This window comes from Priapulus caudatus, unplaced genomic scaffold (genome assembly GCF_000485595.1).
Source record: "Priapulus caudatus unplaced genomic scaffold, Priapulus_caudatus-5.0.1 Scaffold1820, whole genome shotgun sequence".
Lineage (NCBI taxonomy): Eukaryota > Metazoa > Priapulida > Priapulimorpha > Priapulimorphida > Priapulidae > Priapulus > Priapulus caudatus.
The window spans coordinates 7,279-27,094 of record NW_014578881.1 but is presented as its reverse complement, the minus strand read 5'-3'; the positions used below and the strand labels follow the sequence as shown (position 1 = coordinate 27,094).

At 40.2% G+C, this 19,816-nt stretch overlaps 1 protein-coding gene across 1 annotated transcript in view; it reads left to right on the top strand.

Moving 5' to 3' along the window:
* LOC106817667 (brefeldin A-inhibited guanine nucleotide-exchange protein 3-like) overlaps nucleotides 1-16,227 on the top strand; it is a 23,380-nt gene extending 7,153 nt beyond the window's left edge. Inside the window, exons 6-16 of the mRNA XM_014822352.1 lie at nucleotides 607-710; nucleotides 1,191-1,369; nucleotides 1,672-1,859; nucleotides 7,477-7,740; nucleotides 7,981-8,158; nucleotides 8,404-8,579; nucleotides 8,882-9,044; nucleotides 9,676-9,732; nucleotides 10,444-10,552; nucleotides 15,347-15,439; nucleotides 16,144-16,227. Of these exons, the coding sequence (XP_014677838.1) occupies nucleotides 607-710; nucleotides 1,191-1,369; nucleotides 1,672-1,859; nucleotides 7,477-7,740; nucleotides 7,981-8,158; nucleotides 8,404-8,579; nucleotides 8,882-9,044; nucleotides 9,676-9,732; nucleotides 10,444-10,552; nucleotides 15,347-15,439; nucleotides 16,144-16,177 (1,545 nt within the window). The 3' untranslated portion in view covers nucleotides 16,178-16,227. The remainder of the gene's footprint in view (nucleotides 1-606; nucleotides 711-1,190; nucleotides 1,370-1,671; nucleotides 1,860-7,476; nucleotides 7,741-7,980; nucleotides 8,159-8,403; nucleotides 8,580-8,881; nucleotides 9,045-9,675; nucleotides 9,733-10,443; nucleotides 10,553-15,346; nucleotides 15,440-16,143) is intronic.
* The last annotated feature ends 3,589 nt before the right edge of the window (nucleotides 16,228-19,816 follow it).

Sequence of the window (19,816 nt, the reverse complement as noted above, 5' to 3'; positions counted from 1 at the left end):
ACATGATGAAGTAATCAATTTTCCCCTTTAATATCCAAAAAATTCCGGGTTTCTCCGCGTTTGTAATTTGGCAATTTTTAGCCGAACTTTCCCAAAAAACTTAAGATACTATTAACTAGTTACTTACCTCATTGTAGGCGCCCTCGATGTCCCATTAAATTTTAACATAAGGATTCTTTTGTGTGCTGCTCTGTGAGATTCTCGCGGCGATCGTAGCATGATGTTTACTATGGGGAGCGAAACGAACGTTCGTAATCGAACAACGATCAGCGTGGCGTATATAGGATCGCGGAGCGAAAGTACGCTGCCGTTAAGATTAGAGCGGGCCTCGGCGTTTCTCCGTTTCTGTTATCTGTGGTAGTACGTTGCGAGTATCAAGCAAATTGGCATCGAGGCAGACTGAATCCGAGAGACTAATATTTTGAATTGGTGGTTGGCTGAGCCTTAGATAGTAAATGTTAATTCAAAGTGTGAATTGACATGCTTCGCAGTAGCGCGAATTTGTCCATGGAATTTTCCGATGAGGTGATGCAATCGGCTTGCTATGATGCAAAATGGGAGATATTCATCAGCTAACTGCAGTTTATATTGTATCTTTTTGAGCAGTTACTAAGTAGCCCAGAAAGTTTAGTAGACCTGGCTGGACCTGTGGATAATGACATACATTCGATGAACAAGACCCCATATTCAGATATTGCATTGCTGAAGCTGTGAGTATAGTATGTGCTCTTCTGCATGATACTGACATACTTAAGGGGCTTAATTAGGAAATGCTGAACTTCCACAATGATTATAATCGTAATAAAACATTTGAAATGCAAACCCGTCATCGGTACAGAAAATAAAGCCGGGAGTATCTCATGAATCGTTACATATCGCAACAAATACGTACTGCTGTTAAACCCTTTCAGACCATATAAGTGAGTATTGATTAGCAAACTGTAATGAGGCTTAGTAAGTTAGTATCCTGCATGTAATGCCCACGTTTAGCTCAGCTTCTTAACAATGCTTTACCTCACCCATCCCTATATTGTGTATACCAGCGAATGCTGCCAGCAGAATTATGGCAAACCCCGGTCTCTGGTAGCGTTGACAATGTGGCGGCATTCCCAGGATAGAGATTCCGTAGTAGAGCTAGACTCGGCCTTTGCGGCAGCGCCATGTCTTCACGGCACTATCTGTCGTTGCAGCATCACAGATTCGCTGATGGAATGCTCACACTGTAGTGACATGGCCGTGTGCGTGGCTAGCATTCAGTGCGTCGATTCACTGCTGACGAGTGTCGAGAAACTGTCGGAAGGAGTGGGCCTCAACGAGTCGCAGGTCAACTGGATTTTGCACAAATATGCAAAGCTGGAAGAGAACAAAGGTCGGTAGTGCATCGTCATTAAGTTGGATCTATGTGCTGAGCATTTTACTGTTTGTATTAACACACAATATGTTATAATAATATAATATGAATATAATATTATAATATAAGTGAGGATGAGAGAACAAGGGCCACAGTTTGATTAATGCGTATGATCATGCTTTTGTTTTATTCTTTACCATTGTGGTTGTCTTGCCTAGCTTATAGCCTAGATAATATTATTAAAATAGTGAAATACAACTTAATTTCACATGAACCGATATATATAGACATATAAAATATATGACTAAATACAATTTCAGGTCAGATAAATGAAGTTGACAGAATTTCTGATACCTCTCGTAAGGATGCTGAGATGCTACCAGATGGCTCTCATAAACCAGTAGCAGATGATTTAAATCACCATGGCGATGTGCCAGTTGGTGATGATGTTGGCCATGGCGAAAATCCGAAAGAAGCTGAAGATGACGACAGAGAGCCATGTGCACGGGTAATTAGCTTTCCATAGTTTCCAGTAGTGAGTAGTAGAATGCTAACTCACTCATGATGACTCATATAGCCAATGTCACACCTTCGTTTTACCAGGAGTGTATAATATACACTATATTATATTATAATAATAAATTGCTTTTCCATTACACTGACCTTACTAATGGTTAACCTTGGTTCCATCTACAGGATGTGCACGTTTGGCATGTGAATGAGTTTGATCGACAAGCCGTGGAGAGGCGCAGCTATGGTCAGTTCCACCGTGGAGACTCCTACATCGTGAAATGGCAGTACCAGATAGCGCAAGTCAGTAAGTACAGTAGTAGTGTCTTACTCTCGCTTTGCTCTCTCTTATCGGCATCCTCGGCAACCCGAAGAACGACAAGACGCTGGTGTCGGGGTTGAAAGGGGAGCAGGAGGAGGTGGGGAGGGGATCTGCGTGTTCTGCCGCCGCACCTAGTCTAGTCGGACAGTCGGCGAGGGCCGCTTACAGGTGAATGTAGCCATCGTGACCTTATGGCGAGAACGTGTGAAAAATTCAATTCAATTCATTTCAAACTACTTTATTTACACTTGTGAATTACATTTTGGCGGTAACGTATTAGTTGATACAAGTTGATAAACAATGCTGATGAAATTAAAATGGCCACCCACAGCATTTACCGTTAAAGTTTTTCGTGCACTACTTTTCTCCCTGGAAAGATGACCTTTAATTGCTATACCCTGGTCATTATGGATGTGTCACTACACTCGATTACGTACGGAATATTTCTGGTGCCCGTAGTATATTTTTAGTAAGTTTGGTGAACGATTGTGTTTCGCTCGCACATCACTGAATACGTGGCAAACAACATGTAGTAGCAGACCGGTGTAAACACTTTACGTAAACCTTAACCCGTCTAGCGTTGTTTAGTGCAGTGGTTCCCAACCTTTTCACCGCCAAGGACCCCTTTTATTTAAATTTTTTCACGGACCCCAGGTTTTTGAGAGGTCTGTATTTTATAGCTAAAACATCTACCGCGCACAACCAATGTTGCCATACGGAGTTGATTTAATATTACAGCCGAGAACAACAAAACATGAAATTTTGAAAGTTTATCTTTAGCAGCCTTATCGTGAGTAGTTATACGTTTTACGCTGGAGCCTCTTGAAATTTTGAACTTAGCTCACGGACCACCAGTACTACCTTTGCGTACCCCTAGGGGTCCGGGGACCCCAGGTGGGAACCACTGGTTTAGTGTATGGTGAAGTATTTACGAGAATACGAATGAACGTAGTCCTCACGCGTGCGTTTCACTCGGCCGTTATTGCAGCATCGCTGTGGAGCTGGTTCGTCTGCTCGGCAATGTCGGCTCGCTGCGTCCCGTCCTCGAGTCGCTCTTCCACAAGATCCTGCTGTTTCCCGCGCCGCAGCACCGCCTCGACGCGATACGCACCGTGAAATTCGTAAGCGGGAGTAAACTGTGACGAGTCTATATGTGCATTGAGGAGAATGTGTAGGGCGCGGGAGGAGGGGGTAATCATACGTCTGCCCGTGAAGTGGAAAGCAAATAAATGCAGATGAATAATGAATTGATAATATTTATAAATAAATATTATAACAATTTAATAAAATAATAATATTATATAGAACGTTGCAAGTCAGAGAAACGATGTAGCAACTCGGCAGCTAGTTTCAGTATACTCAATATTTAAGAAATTTGCGAATTAATCATATGGAATTAATATATATATATATGTATTGTAGCACAGGGATATTGCTTTTAAAGTATTGTTACGTGGTACGTTCCTATGTAAAGTCAGGTAAAGGATAAATCACTGTTAAAAGTCCAGTGAAACAACAAACAAAAAAAGTACGATGTTTTGGCAAATATAGTCCCACTTGCTAAAAATAAGTGCGTGGTTCTAACACTTTATATAAATAATATTGACCAACATGTTTTTGTGTTATGCTTAAAAATCGACGAGAAGGATTATTTATCTGATTTAATCACCGATCAGTACAGAGTTTTAATGAAAAACATTTTGCTTTTCATTGCCTTTGTTTTATGTGTTATGTAAAAGCAATATAGAAAGCAAGGGCAATTCAAAGTAAATTGCATGCTAAACGTTGAAAATGAATAAGCTGAAAAGTTTGAATGATTCTAATTTATCAATGCTATCTGCCGCTTATCTATATGTCAGTTTATAAGGCAAATGAGTCTACTTGTTTATGCATAACTTAAGTTCCAAAGTTGTTCCGCGATTGCGGATTTTGAGTGAAATCGGCGGAAAAACGCAAGTTTTGAAGAAAAAAAAAACTTACAATAAATTAAATATTTCAACAGCATCTGTACTAATAGCGCACTGGGAAAACTGTACGCGGGCTAATGACCAAATGTATTTAAAATATATTTATATAAGAGCTAATATTTCACCAAAATAATAAGCACGTAGTAAGGCCTAGTAGATCGATCTCCCATCTGCCATCATAGCAATCCGATTTGCATTCACTGCTATCGCGAAATTTCAATGGCAATTCGACAAGCTACTTCAATGCAGTCAAATTTTCACACTTAGAATTAACATTTCATCTAAGACCAGACAACATCAATTTTAAATAATTAGTCGCTCTCCCGAGTTCAGTGCCTCAGATTGCCAATTATTAGATAATCATGCACGTACTACAACAAGAAACAAAGAACAGAAAATAGCAACATTAAGCAGCAGCAACCGCGCTAACTCACAGACTAGCCGTAATTTCCAAGCTCCAGCGAATCTCATGACGACACGGATGATCGCTTTCGTATCGATCGAGACGTTCGTATTTCAACAATATAAACACATGAACTTTACGATACGCGCGGAAACTACGAGAAGCGGCACACAAAAGAATACCTTAAATGTTAAATTTAATGGCGGACATCGAAGCGGGGCAGACCCTACATGAGGTAAGTAAATACGTTGATTGTATGCATTTTAAGTTCTTTTTTGAGTCGAGGAAAATTGACAATTTACAAAGCCGGAAGAAAGCGGAATTGTGGATATTGATAAGCCGGAAATTTAGGAAATATCATTCAAGTAAACTGCAGTTTAACATATTGTATAATTTATTGAAAGCAGAAGCATTACTAAGTAGAACCCAGAAAAGTTTAATTAGACCTGGGCTGGAACACTGGGAAGATAATAGAACAATATCATTCGTGAAACAAGACCCTATTCAATATTGACGATTGATGAAGCTGAGGAGAAAAAAAAACAAAAAAACAAAAAAAAAGACAAAGAAAAAAAAAAAAGAAAGAGAAAAAAAAACAAAAACAAATAGATGAAGTATAGTATGTGACCGATCTTCTGCTATGAAACTGACAATACATTTAAGAGGAACTTAATAATTAGGAAATGTCCTAAACTTCCACAAATGATTATAATCGTAAATTAAAAAGTACAATTTGAAAATGCAAACCCGTCATCAAGATACAGAAAATAAGCCTGGGATATATTCATGATCGTTTTTACATATCGCACAAATAACTACTGCTGTTACCGCTTTAGACCATTAAGGAACAGTATTGATTAGCAACATGTAACTGATAGTTAAAGTAAAGTAGTATCCTGCATGCTAATTCCCACGTTTAGCCTCCAAGATTCTAACAATGACATATTACACACTCAACCACATCCCATAATATTGTGTAATACCAAGCGAATGCGCACAAGCAGAATTATGCAAAATACCAAGAGTACTCTGGATAGTCGATTGACATGTGGCGGCAAATTACCAGATAGAAAAGATATCCTAAGTAGAGCTAGACTCGGCTTTGCGAGCAGTGCCATGGTAATTAACAACAAAGGCAATTTCATGTCGTCTTAGCAAAAGACATCACAGCTTCAGTGATGGAATGTACACACTGGAAAAGTGACATGGCCGTGAGTGCGTGGCTATAGCAATTCAGTGCGATACAGATTCGAGCTGCCTGAACGAGTGACTCAGAGAAAACTGTCGGAAGGTGCGGCTCAAACGAAGATCGCACCAGAGTCAGCTAGGATTTTGCCACAAAATATGCAAAGCTAGCAACGAGAACAAAAAGTCAGTAGATGCTCAGTCATTAAGTGGATCTATGTGACTGAAAGCATTTTACTGTTATGTATTAACACACATATGTTATAATAATATAAACTAATATATATGAATATTCGAAATATAAATATAAAATATAAATATAAATAATAAGGAGGATGACAGAGAACAGCGGACACGTTGCAATTTAATGCGTTACGTATTGCTTGTTGTTTAATTCTTTACCAATTTGGTATGTAACTTTGCACATAGCTTCAAAGCGAGATAATGATATAATAAAAAATATAGTGAATAAAACTTTAAATTTCACATGAACCATACTATAGATATTAATAAATATAGTGAACTAAAATACAATTTCAGAGTCAAGTAAATATGAAGTTGACAGAAATTTCTGATTACCTTCTCGTAAGCGATGCTGAAGGATGACTTAGCCAATGTCTCTCATAACCAAGTATGCAGGATATTTAAATCAACCATGGCGAACAAGAGAATACTGCCAGTTGGGTAGATGATGTTGGCAGACATGAGACGAAAAATCCAAAGAAGTTGAAAGATGACGAACAGAGAAGCACTGTGCACACGAGGATAATTAGCTTTCCTAGTTTCGAGATAGAAGAATGCTAACTCCATCTGATGAACTCAATATATAGACTCAATGTCAAAACGTTAAACGTCATTTACAGGAGTAGTATAATAATACACCTATATAATATATCATATAAATAATAATAAAATTCCTAGGCAGACCGGAACAACGACGGCAATTAAACAGGAAATTATAATACATAAATTTAATTAGAAACTGCGAGGGACTACGCCTACGAATAGAACGACAGAAGACTAACATGCGCAGCCAGAAGATAAGCGTCCACTTGGACAAAGAGTCCTGTTTAATCGATGCACCCCAATAAGCTGAGTACTGCCGCAGAGAAAATCTATGTGCTTAGATTCCATAGCTTGGGCCGATAGGCTACCATGGGTGATGACCTAGTAATGGGATTAAAGCCAGGGTAGTTTAGCTATATTTTAAGCCGAAAGCAATGAGGGTAAAGGTCACAGACCAAGAGTTATTATTTGCACGCACCTCAGTGGTTTTTTACTGATCCACTTGGAGACTATATAATATAATATTTAAATATATAATTAATACACTCCTTATAAATCTACCAGAGTATTTGAAGCAGAGAAACTACCAGGTGGTAACCTTGAGCACAACACAGTCGTTACAGAATAAAAGCCGTCAATAAAATATGAATGATTTAAACCTGTCATCTACTATGTATAATAACATAATTTCTTGACATTATTATTGATTATTTAAGTTGCTAGCTCATGAACGTGTCAACAATTCCGTTCAGGAAAATTTGACATTTGTTGCGAATATCGCTACGTTACGAAATCATCTCGTTATTCAAATGATAATTTTTGGTACATTATACATTAGGCGATCTGTGGTAGCCGACGTCCAGCTATATATGGCACCCCGATGATAATAATACATTACGCTTTTGAGAGAAACAATTTAAACATGTAAGTTACTCATTGCGATTGATGGCAGGAGCCGGACCCCGATCCGGAGCCAGCTGCCGCTGATGCAGAAGCCAGTCCGGATGCTGGAGATACGGATTCCACCGTTGAGAAGCAGGATCACGAAGCGAATCGAGACCTGAAACGCGAACCGGCACCGGAGACGTCGGACGCCGCAAACCCTCCGACAGATGGCGCCAGCGTCGCGTCCTTGACTTCGGTCGTCGGCATGAAAAAGAAGGAGAGGCGAGAGTACAGCGACATAAAGGACAACCTCGATAAACACGGAGCTAAGGTGAGTTCGCGGATCGATTTCGCGGACACGGCTGTCTAGCGGTCCTGTCTCTGGTATTTCGAAATTCGAGGATTTTCTGAAGCTTTGCTTTCATTCGAGATCGCTTGTAATGTTTAGTGAGCAGGGCGGAAATATTGCTCTAAAAGAGCAGTGCTGCCATGGGTGTATGTGCACACTGAATAAAATCAACCTTTTATCGTACAAGATTCAGATCAAATCTCCTTTTTGCGAAATATACAGGAGCGCGAGTGGATCGAAAACTTCTCGGAAACGCGCAACCAGTTTTCGGAGATGGAGCGCAGCAACGCTCGCGACTTCTCCTGCCGCCTAGCCGAGCTTCTGCCGCGGTTGCTACGGATACGCAGCTCCATAGAAGTCGACGACGCCCTGCAGCAGTTTGCATCGTCTTACTGCGAAGGTACGACATGCGCGTACACACGATTACAGCAAGGTTGATTCCAGCCTTGCTGAGTGACTATCTGCAAGGGCGATGCATTGATGTTCATGTGTTCACTCGGCAAGGAGTAACGTCTGAAATATTCATTTCGACCTAATGAACGTGTACTTTGAATTTGAGTTGAACTTTTAATTTATTTCAGAATTTTATTTCACTTTCAATTTTTTGCGGGTATGTACCGCGACGCTCGTACATCTTGTTTGCAGAACTCGCGCAAAAGCAGAAGTCCATCAACACTCGTGACGCCAACTCATTGTCACACATCGCGATAGTGAATGCGGATGGTGTCTATTTGGCCTGCTACTCTGCCTTGCTTTTCAACCTGAAGCTGATCCACTGCGGGTGGTATCGTGACAGCTCGTCGAACATACCTGTCTCCCAGGTACGCTAACGACGCTATCGTGATGAAAGGATGAAGGATGATCCAAGTGTGAATTGAAAACTCATTTCTCAAATTTTTTTATTGAGTCAAATTTCGGTAGATATCAACGATGAATGCTATCGTATTCTGTCAGGGTTGAAAATAGCAGCCTGCACCCCCTCAGTCCGAGATTGTGACCATTTAAGCAGGGCTAGCTAATTTTTATGGATTTTACCAAGGGTTTTATAGAAGCAATAGAATTTTGTTGAAATTGGGATTGGCTGGGTTTTCAGACAAGACTGCATCTGTGGAATTTCTTGCAGAGGCAATTCATAGATGAGGTACATGGAAGCGGCGTGCTGGTGTACCTATCAGCTACTTGGCTGGTGGAACTTTACCAGCAACTGCTTGCTAGTAATTTGCTATCGCAGGCCGGATATGAAGAAGATTCGCCCAATAACTCCGCTCTAATTAACCTGCTCACAGGTAACTTAGCTTACCTTTATGATCAACGCACAGGTGAGCGAATTTGCCAGGTAGCTCGCGTATCGTTGTCGGGCCTAACACCGGCTTGTTTGCTCACCTGATGGAAATGATGTAAAGGTCACTTGGAGCTTTTTAGTATTGTTGGATTTGTAGGAAATAGACTGTTTGTTAGCATGCCTAGATTGTTTATGTTAGGAGCTTAGATGCCTGCGATGTTTTATTGCTTTTGTCATCAGTAATACATCATTAAATAATTTTAGTTTCTAATTGAAATTTGAAATTTTTGGCACTAAAATTTAATCTGATATCTCATTTCAGTGACACATCTGTTGCATATGTGTTCGTCTCTGTTTTCCACATGTCAAATAGAGTAGCCACTATACACACTAAAAATTCCACTCACTAACAGATCTTGTGATTCTGCTTGTTTGTGAGATTGTTTACGTACCGACACCTCGTTTATACAGTGTCATTATGCACCTTTCGATTTGTTTAATTTATATGTATGTATATAATCACTAATCAGTTTATTGAATGATTTACATGTTTCTGTTGTTGCAGTAGCTTTCTGGTTATGTTCACTTTGCTGTGTTTTACGTTTTATATTATAATTTCATAATTGCCCATCCAGAAACAGGGACTCTTGGTTGTAGAACTAGAAGCAGAAGTACAGGCTATGTAATTGTGGGTAAGTGACAAGAAAATGAGCATGTGCAAGATGAAGTGAATCAAAGGGGACTACTAGACCCATTGGTGATGGTTGGGCAACCTATAGTTTAGGAAGGAGCTGATATTGTATGTAGATATATGTACGGATAAGCATCTCTTCTGTCTCTAGTCCGTACACATAGCACAACTTGCGTGTTCACTTGTCACGTGTTAGTTTTTATGCTTGGTCATGTGATAGAATGGCAATCGTTGTGTGTTATTACAATCATTTATCAGTTTTCATATTGTTCTCTAATCTTTTTTAACATATTCTTGTTAGTTTACAATTTTTTCAAGAGTTTGAAATGCATTGTATATAACCAATGAGAGAGAGAGAGAGAGAGAGAGAGTAAATGGCAGAATATCAGTCGTTAATACATTATAAATATTAGAATACGCTAAATATGCATCAGGAGTAGATAATAGGGAATTCCCTATTATCTACTCCTGATATGCATACCATATCTTAAATCAAGTAGTGCATAACAAACAAACAAAAAACAATCGATCTTAAATGATAGGACTGCATTATTCACAGACGTATCATTGTTAGTAGTAGTACTTAGTAATTAACGTATTATAGTTGTAACCCGACTTCCATGTCGGCATGTTATACACTAATCAAACTGTAGGGAGCATTCATTATTAATCACAATCTGTCGTTTCTGTAACGCCGCCATCTTTCATTCAGATGTAGACAATGTGGGAACGCCCCAGCAGGGAGACCAGTTGCTGAGTGACTACAGGAGGTTGGAGAAAGCTGCCTTGCATGTAGAGGTGCCGATCAGTGTGGATATCGGAAATTTCCATGGACAATTCGCGCTACTGCAATGCAGTCAATATTCACACTTGAATTAACATTTACATCTAAGCTCAGCCAATATCAATTCTAAAATAATTAGCCCTCTCCCGATTCAGTTGCCTCGATGCCAATTTTGGATACTGCAACGTACTACAACAGAAACAGAAACAGAAATAGAAACTTGCGCGGCCCGCTCTAACTCACAGCAGCGTATTTTGCTCGCGATCTCATACGCACGGCTGATCGCTTTCGTTTTCCCAATAGAAACACATGCTTGCCGATCGCCGCGAGAATCTCACAGAGCAGCACACAAAAGAACTCCTTATGTTAAAATTTAATGGGGACATCGAGGGGCGCCTACAATGAGGTAAGTAAATAGTTAATAGTATGCTTTAAGTTTTTTTTGAAAGTCGGAAAATTGCCAAATTTGCAACGCGGAAAACGCGGAATTTTGGATATGTAAAGCGGAAAATTTTGGACTTTAGACTATATAAATAAAATATAAATAATTCAATAGTTCAGTACAAAAAATGTTTGTAATTGCAAGAAAACTCATTTAAGTTATTTGAAAACAACTTTTTACTGACATGGCAGTGTTGATTTTCGAATTTCACCGTAATTTATTTAAATGTGAAAATTTTCTAATTTTTATTATACATTTTGTGTCTAGTGATCATCCCATATTCTAGCTACAATTCATCAATGGAAAGGTGAAACATGCCAAAGTAATCTTTAGTTTTCAAACACTGTAAGAAAAATGAGCATGCTAATTTAGTGTCACCTCAGTCACGAAAAGTTATAATTTTCTCCATATCAGACCTATACCTTTATTATTTTTGAAGATACTCATGATTCTCTTAGTAATGACCATAAGCTACCAGAATTAATAAACAAAAGCTTTAATTCTGATCAGGACAGGACACAGTATGCTACTGAAAACTGTCACGTCAGTCAGAATTTTTGAGGTGTGTCACGTCAGTCACATATTGTATTTATTTCTATCTAGGATCTTAAAGTTAAGACATATCTGCCAAACTTTGTCTTAACTTTAAACGACCTCAGACCTTGCTTAAAGCTTGTCTTAAAATTAACATATCCCATTTAGAGGCTAAAATCAGCCACAAAAGCCCCCAAATTCAGACCAAATGATTAACTTTCATTCCATAAAATCTGTTTGGTGTTTTCAAAGCACAAACAGTGTCAAACAACAATATAACAGTCTGTACACACACACAATGACACACATGTTGTCTGCTAGCTCACAACAAAGTTAATTACAACAATGGTAATTTCCAAAGAGAAAATTACTCAAATGTATCTTTTTAAAGGTAGACTCAGTGCATACCAACAACTGACGTACTTCAGCCAAAACACAAACATTTAGCAAGTGTTTTGTTTATTTTTAACAGTCATAAACTTTGAAGTGGAGGAAAATTAAGAAATGGCAGCCATTATAAGATCTGAGGGACATCTTAAAGTCAAATTAAGACATCTTGGTTAAGTTTGACAATGGTTGAGAAACCAATTTTAAGATGAATTTAACTAAGATAAACTTAGGAGAGTTAAGATGTCTTGAATCTTAGGCAGAGCTTAAACTTAAGCAGTGACTGAATATTTAGGTGCATTTTATCTGGGGTAAGTAAATGCAGTAAGAGATGAGGGATTGGAAGTTTCTGTTATGATCAGGACTGGCAGGTTCTGGAAATGGCCAACTCATGAATATACATTTATTTACTTCGCTAATATAGAGGCTCAATCCTCCAGTATTGATAAATGCTCATGAAAACTATGACTTTCCTGGTTTTGGGTGAATGATTGAAAAATTGTATTTTTGGTGCAAATGGTAGGAAAATGAAATGTTATATTGTATAATTTTCAGATAACTTTATTGTTTAATGTTCTTTTTAATAGTATAATTAATGCAATGTAAGAATTCTAACTGTAGTGTTAATTTACCTTACAATATTATAACTGTTTATACTAAATGGTAAGTTGACGTGATTAGTTGTCACGTCAGTCATGGTGAATTTTCTTTTTAAAGGCATAATGTAACTTAATGCTAGAGTAACTGGCACCTTGTGTAGTTAATAAGTACATATAACCTTATAGTCAAACGCGTATTAGTTTGTCCAATATCACTGCTGGTTACATTACTAACAACGACTTGAAATCGGTTGTTGATATGTATCAACGTATCATTTACGTGCCGTAAATGTCATCCAGGAGTCGAGCGATGACGTAAACATTTGTGCGAATGTCATGTAACCACGGACACGGACTAAACATGGAAATAGAGTAAAACACACGTACTAATTACGGATGCACGTGAACAGCCCTGACAAAAAGTTCCTTATCACGAGTGTCCATGTTTACGAAATCACTGATGATAGCAATTGCGTACGGCCGAGCATGCGTGCAAAAATGTCCGGTGCTGTTTGAAACTGTAAACAACTGATTTCTTGGACTGCGGATTTCAATTAGACATTTTTTAGTAACCAGCAGTGATATTGGACAAACTAATACGCGTTTGGATGTAAGGTTATGTACTTATTAACTACACAAGGTGCCAGATCTTTACTCTAGCATTTGTCAACATTGCATAAGCAATGGGCTTATTATGCCTTTAATTAATCATAATTGCAATTGATTGTTTATAATATATGTTTAATTATTATAGTTCATTGGTTAATTAAAAGAGTAAAAACTGTGTTGATATTTGCTGTAAACTTCAGACAATTTGAAAATGAATTTTTTAGAAATATATCTTTGTCCGATTACTGTCACGTCAATCACAGTGAGATAAGGGTCGCCTATGTGCTATGCTCTTTATTGATTCTGAAACTTTTGATATAAATTTGAAGGTCAGGGGCGAATCCAGAGGGTTTGAGTGACCAGTTTCCATAGTTCTAGTCACAGCTAGGGGGTCCGGGGGCATGCCCCCCCCGGGAATTTTTACAAAATTAGGCTATATTTGGTGCATTCTGGTGAATTTTGAGGGTCAATTCTGAAGATACCCAGCCTGTGACCGGTTTCTGGAAACCGGTGCAAACCGGCCTAAATCCGCGCCTGAAGGTATCTGTCTGTACTACCTACATACTAAATACTTGGAGGAAGAAGGTACTATAAGTTGTCTAAGATCTGAGCTGAATATTCAGAAAAGACAAAAATTGTCACGTCAGTCACCGTGGAATTGCCCATATATATATATATGCAACGAACTTCGGCTGCCATAGCCTCATATCCCCGCATCCTATCGTCCTGTCGCGTGTCTCAGCATCCCAGGTCGATGTACAGCATCCTTGGTGGCTATGACAGCGATCACGTGATTCCCACCGGTTGTATGAAGGAAACCTGTGGGGTGATGTGTGGCTTGTCATGTGATGTGCGTGACATAAAACATGACTTGATTGCGATCTCGCGTAAGGCTGTCTCCTACATTCACGACGTGATCAACGCGCTGCTGGGATCACAGCAGGAGCTGCCGCACTTCCACTTCTGCGAGGCGCTCTTCAAGCCGTTCGAGAACCTGCTCTGCCTGGAGCTGTGCGACACTGACGTGCAGGACCAGGTGCGTTGCATCGTGCCGTGCCGTGCCGCGTCGTATATCGTGTCATGTTACATTGTGTTCTGTTATGTTATGTCATGTCGTGTTGTGTCGTGTTGAGAGAACCTGCTCTGTCTGGAGCTGTGCGACACTGATGTGCAGGACCAGGTGCGTTGCATCGTGCCGTGCCGTGCCGTGCCGCGTCGTGTATCGTGTCATGTAACTGTTACATTGTGTTCTGTTATGTTATGTCATGTCGTGTTGTGTCGTGTTGAGAGAACTTGCTGTGCCTGGAGCTGTGCGACACTGACGTGCAGGACCAGGTGCGTTGCATCGTGCCGTGCCGTGCCGTGCCGCGTCGTATCGTGTCATGTTACATTGTGTTCTGTTATGTTATGTCATGTCGTGTTGTGTCGTGTTGAGAGAACCTGCTCTGCATGGAGCTGTGCGACACTGACGTGCAGGACCAGGTGCGTTGCATCGTGCTGTGCCGTGCCGCGTCGTGTATCGTGTCATGTTACATTGTGTTCTGTTATGTTATGTCATGTCGTGTTCTGTCGTGTTGAGAGAACCTGCTGTGCCTGAGCTGTGCGACACTGACGTGCAGGACCAGGTGTGTTGCATCGTGCCGTGCCGTGCCGTGCCGTGCCGCGTCGCATCGTCTCATGTTACATTGTGTTCTGTTATGTTATGTCATGTCGTGTTCTGTCGTGTTGAGAGAACCTGCTGTGCATGGAGCTGCGCGACACAGACGCGCAAGATCAGGTGTGTCATGCTGTGCCATGTCGTGTCGCATTCCATCGTGCCGTGTCGTGCTGTGTCACGTTGCGCCGTGCATCATGCATCAGATATATCATGATATATATCATATCATAGCTATTGCGCAAGATATAGTTCATAGAGTTTTCATCGACGGCTGCCACTATATTACAGAAATATGTTGACCGGTGAATCTTTGAAAGCTAGTGAAGATGCCGCGTGCAAAAAACAAAACCTTACTCTCTAAATTAGAAAAACAAGCCACATTTAATCATTTACTTGTTGAGGGAAGGCAATGGGAAGAATCGTAAAAATGCTGTTGGAGATATGCCATAGTTGTTGCTTGATGGGTGAATACAAATGATGCGAATCCAAATTTTCATAGACATCGAACAAACTATTGTAATCTACTTTCGTAACATTTTTTAACCTACCGATTTTAGCAAGCCTAGTCGTTGGAGCATGCTCACACTATATGCGTTTTCACTTCAGGTCAGAAACTAGCCGGCCACATGCTGTCTGCTTGCTGGAGCAATGTACTAGAGGTGCTATCTGTGCTGCTGAATGGGAAAAACTCCTGCGGTAAGCTCTAGTAAAGAAATCATGATCACACAAAAGATGTTGTTGATAACGACGATAGTAATGATGATGATGATGATGATGATGATGTTGATGTTGACAATGACAACACTGCTGCAGTTGCTGCTACTGTTAATGCTACTGCTGCTGCTGCTGATGATGATGATAATGATGGTGATGATGATGATGATGTTGACAATGATGTTGACAATGACAACACTGCTGCAGTTGCTGCTACTGTTACTGCTGCTGCTGCTGATGATGATGATGATGATGGTGATGATGATGATGATGATGGTAATGGTGATGTTCTCGATGGTGATCATTCTGATGATAGAGGCTCTATGTGTTAATGCATATTTATGAGAGTTCATTTATAAACCACAAGAGTTAGGTCTGCACCACTATAGGATTTAATGCTAACTACTGCTGAACGGATATTTCACTACACTTCACAGAATTCAAACTGCTGTTGAAAAACTACGTCGAAATCGTTTAAATCGTTGAATCGAGTGTTATTGTTTAAATGGACAGAATCCTTCATAGTTAGCGTTTTCGCTCACTAGACGTCACTAAGATCAGTTCCCAGTTAAGGAGAGCCTTAAATGTGCCCCAATTAACCCTCCTGGCTATTGTCGGGGAGCGACAGTAGGGCCAGTAGGGTGCACTTTCCAAAGTGCCACTCACGTTAAGCTACCTCGTTGCAGGTATCACGGAGAGTCTGAGTCTACTGTTCGATAAGGAACAGAATCAGAAGGCGCACGACGCCGTGTGCATGAGTCTGGATGGACTGCAGAAAGCCGCACGACTCACGTGCGTGCTCGGTACGTGCGGGAAAAATCGCTGTGATCATATGAAAAATCGCCGCGATCGTGCGCGAAACAGATGTAGTAGAAGATAGATCGCTGATATACTCACGGATTTACGGTGTTAGATCGAGGCAGTGGGCCGTAGGTCTGTCTCATAGATAGACGTTATTTTCTATAGTGGTATCTGCTAACGCTAGGTTGACTGTACATGCAGTGCGGCTCTTAATTTACCCAAATCGTTCTTGATCCAATGCACCCAGCATTATCACGATTTAGTACAGACGCATTATCATATAACGAACCACCGGCTCATGAGTGTACAAATGAATAACCAAAATAAGAAAATATCACATAAACTAACTGCGCTTTATTGTAGTATACTTTCCTACCACGCATAGCCCCACGTATAATATACGGAGTGGATAAAGGTACAGCAGCCGTCGTTCACTGAAGCCCCTTTTTGGCGTTTGTTTGAGGGCTGAAGCAATTATTTGTGTTGTAAAGTTTACAATAATGTTCATTTTCATACCTAATCCGAGTGTTTCTAGCTCATCAAAACTCTCAAATCGTGAATTTATTTCCCAATGCGTTTTTTAAAAACCTGCTACCATCCGCCGCCATCTTTGTCTCGTGAAGAATGAAAGCGAATGGACTGCCGTAACTCCAGCCTCGTTAATTAGAGATACGGCTGCCGTACCTCCTGCCACTGCCTATTATATAGCCTATGCGCGATACCGTGCGTGCATATTTTCACTCTAATTAAACTAACCGCGCTTTATTAAACTCAACACTCACGTAGATCATAGCTACGACATGTGTCTATGATTGGGAGAATTTCTAGAAATGTCACCTCACTCGTTCACGAGATATCAGAGCAAGTATACATTCCTACCACCCATAGCCCCGTGTATAATAGCCTATGCGCGATACCGCGTGTGCACAACACTCGCACATAATAGCCTGCGCCAGCTACCTCGCGTGCATATTTTCACTCAAACTTATACTAACTGCGCTGCTGAATCATAATACGGCAATGCGTTTTATTAGAAGTGTTCAAACGTACGGTTATTTACAAAAAGCTTTCATGGCCACATGTTAGTTACATTAGGTAGATTAAAAACACTCAAAAAACATGACACAGTCAAGTAGTAGTATACCTTAAAGGTTTCAATACTTTCTCAATTAATTCCTAGCCCAGCTTCCACTTTGGAAAGAAACTGTAACAATTGAGTTGCATTTGTATGTATTCCACACTGCTCCCGTACACATGTGTGCAGTATGCTCGCTTCTTCATAGAGCCAAGCTGATCTTACATGTGAGTCGGACAGTTCGAGATGTACTTTTTGCTGACATCTGTACGGCATCGCCCTAGAGTTATTATGCATAGCCATGTGTGATAATAGGGTGTTTTCAGAGCTAATTCTTCACTTCAAATGTTACATTTAAATGATTTTTACTTTCGTCTTTTTCTTCTTCGTTTTCTCTCCCGTGTGATGTGTGTCTTCAGATTACCTGAATGTGCGAAGGTGGCATCACACAGATCGCACTTATACGGTTTCTCTCCCGTGTGAGTTCTCATGTGTTTCTTCAGATTACCCGAATCTGAGAAGGCAGCATCACACAGTTCGCACTTGTATGGTTTCTCTCCAGTGTGAGTTCTCATGCATGTGTCTTTTCAAAGCACCCGAATCTGAGAAGGCGGCATTACACAGATCGCACTTATATGGTTTCTCCCCCGTGTGAGTCTTCATGTGTCTCTTCAGAACACCCGATTCTGAGAAGTCAGCATCACACAGTTCGCACTAACCTTGTATGGTTTCTCTCCAGTGTGAGTTCTCATGTGTCTTTTCAAAGCACCCGAATCTGAGAAGGCGGCATCACACAGATCGCACTTATATGGTTTCTCTCCCGTGTGAGTTCTCAGGTGTGTCTTCACATGACCGAGGAAGGAGAAGGTAGCATCACACAGATCGCACTTATATGGTTTCTCTCCCGTGTGAGTTCTCAGGTGTGTCTTCAGATTACCTGATATTGAGAAGGCGGCATAACACAGCTCGCACTTATACGGTTTCTCTCCTGTGTGACTTCTCATGTGTGTCTTCAGACTACCCAAAACGGAGAAGGCAGCATCACACTTATACGGGTTCTCTTGAGTGTGATTATATATATATATATATGCTTATTGTAGCCAAAGGGATATGCTAAGCATTAGTTACGATGGTACGTTCCTATGTAAATCAAGTAGGGTAAGATCTGTTAAAGCCAAGTGAAACCTGTACTATGTTTTGGCTGTCCCAACTTGCTAAAAAATGTGCTGGTTCTAAACCTTTTATTAAATTATTGCCATATTTTTTGTGTTTGCTTAAAAAATCGAGAGAAGTTATTCATCTGATTTAATCAGCCAGAAATCCAAGTCAGAGTTTTAATGAAAACATTTTTGCTTTCATTGCCTTTGTTTTATGTGTTTTGTACAAGCAGTATAGAAATTCTTCTCTGCATAATAATATACTGAGATTGGAACTGTAGAGAGAGGCGCATTTCCAAGTAAATTGCATGTAAAACGTTGAATGAATAGCTGAAAGTTGAATGTTGCTATTTATCAATGCTATCTGCGCTTTCTATCATGTCAGTATAATGCCAATGGCTCTTGTGTTATGCTAACTTAAAGTCCAAAGTTTTCCGCGTTGCGGAATTTGCGTGAATCGCGGAATTTTCGTGAATCGCGAAAAACGCAGTTTTGGAAAAAAAAAAATAGGAAGAAAATCTGCTTTAAATTCATCTTAATAAACTCAATAAATTAATATTTCACTAGCTCTAGTAACTATAGCCCGCCCTGCGGCAACTGTACGCGGGCTATGCCGCTGTAGTTACTATATATATATAGAGCTAATATTTCACCATAATAACGCACGTAGTAGGCCTATGATCGATCTCCCATCTGCATCATAGCAATCCGATTTGCATCACCTCATCGGAAATTTCCATGGACAATTCGCGCTTTTGCAATGCAGTCAATTTTCACACTTGAATTAACATTTACATCTAAGCTCAGCCAACATCAATTCTAAAATAATTAGTCCTCTCCCGATTCAGTTGCCTCGATGCCAATTTTGATACTGCAACGTACTACAACAGAAACAGAAACAGAAACAGAAACTTGCGCGGCCCGCTCTAACTCACGACAGCGTATTTCGCTCGCGATCTCATACGCACGGCTGATCGCTTTCGTTCGAACGAACGTTCGTTTTCCCAATATAAACACATGCTTACCGATCGCCGCGAGAATCTCACAGAGCGGCACACAAAAGAACTCCTTATGTTAAAATTTAATGGGGACATCGAGGGGCGCCTACAATGAGGTAAGTAAATAGTTAATAGTATGCTTTTAAGTTTTTTTTGAAAGTCGGAAAATTGCCAAATTTACAACGCGGAGAAACGCGGAATTTTGGATATGTAAAGCGGAAAATTTGGACTTCATCAGCTAACTGCAGTTTATATTGTATCTTTTTGAGCAGTTACTAAGTAGCCCAGAAAGTTTAATAGACCTGGCTGGACCTGTGGATAATGACAT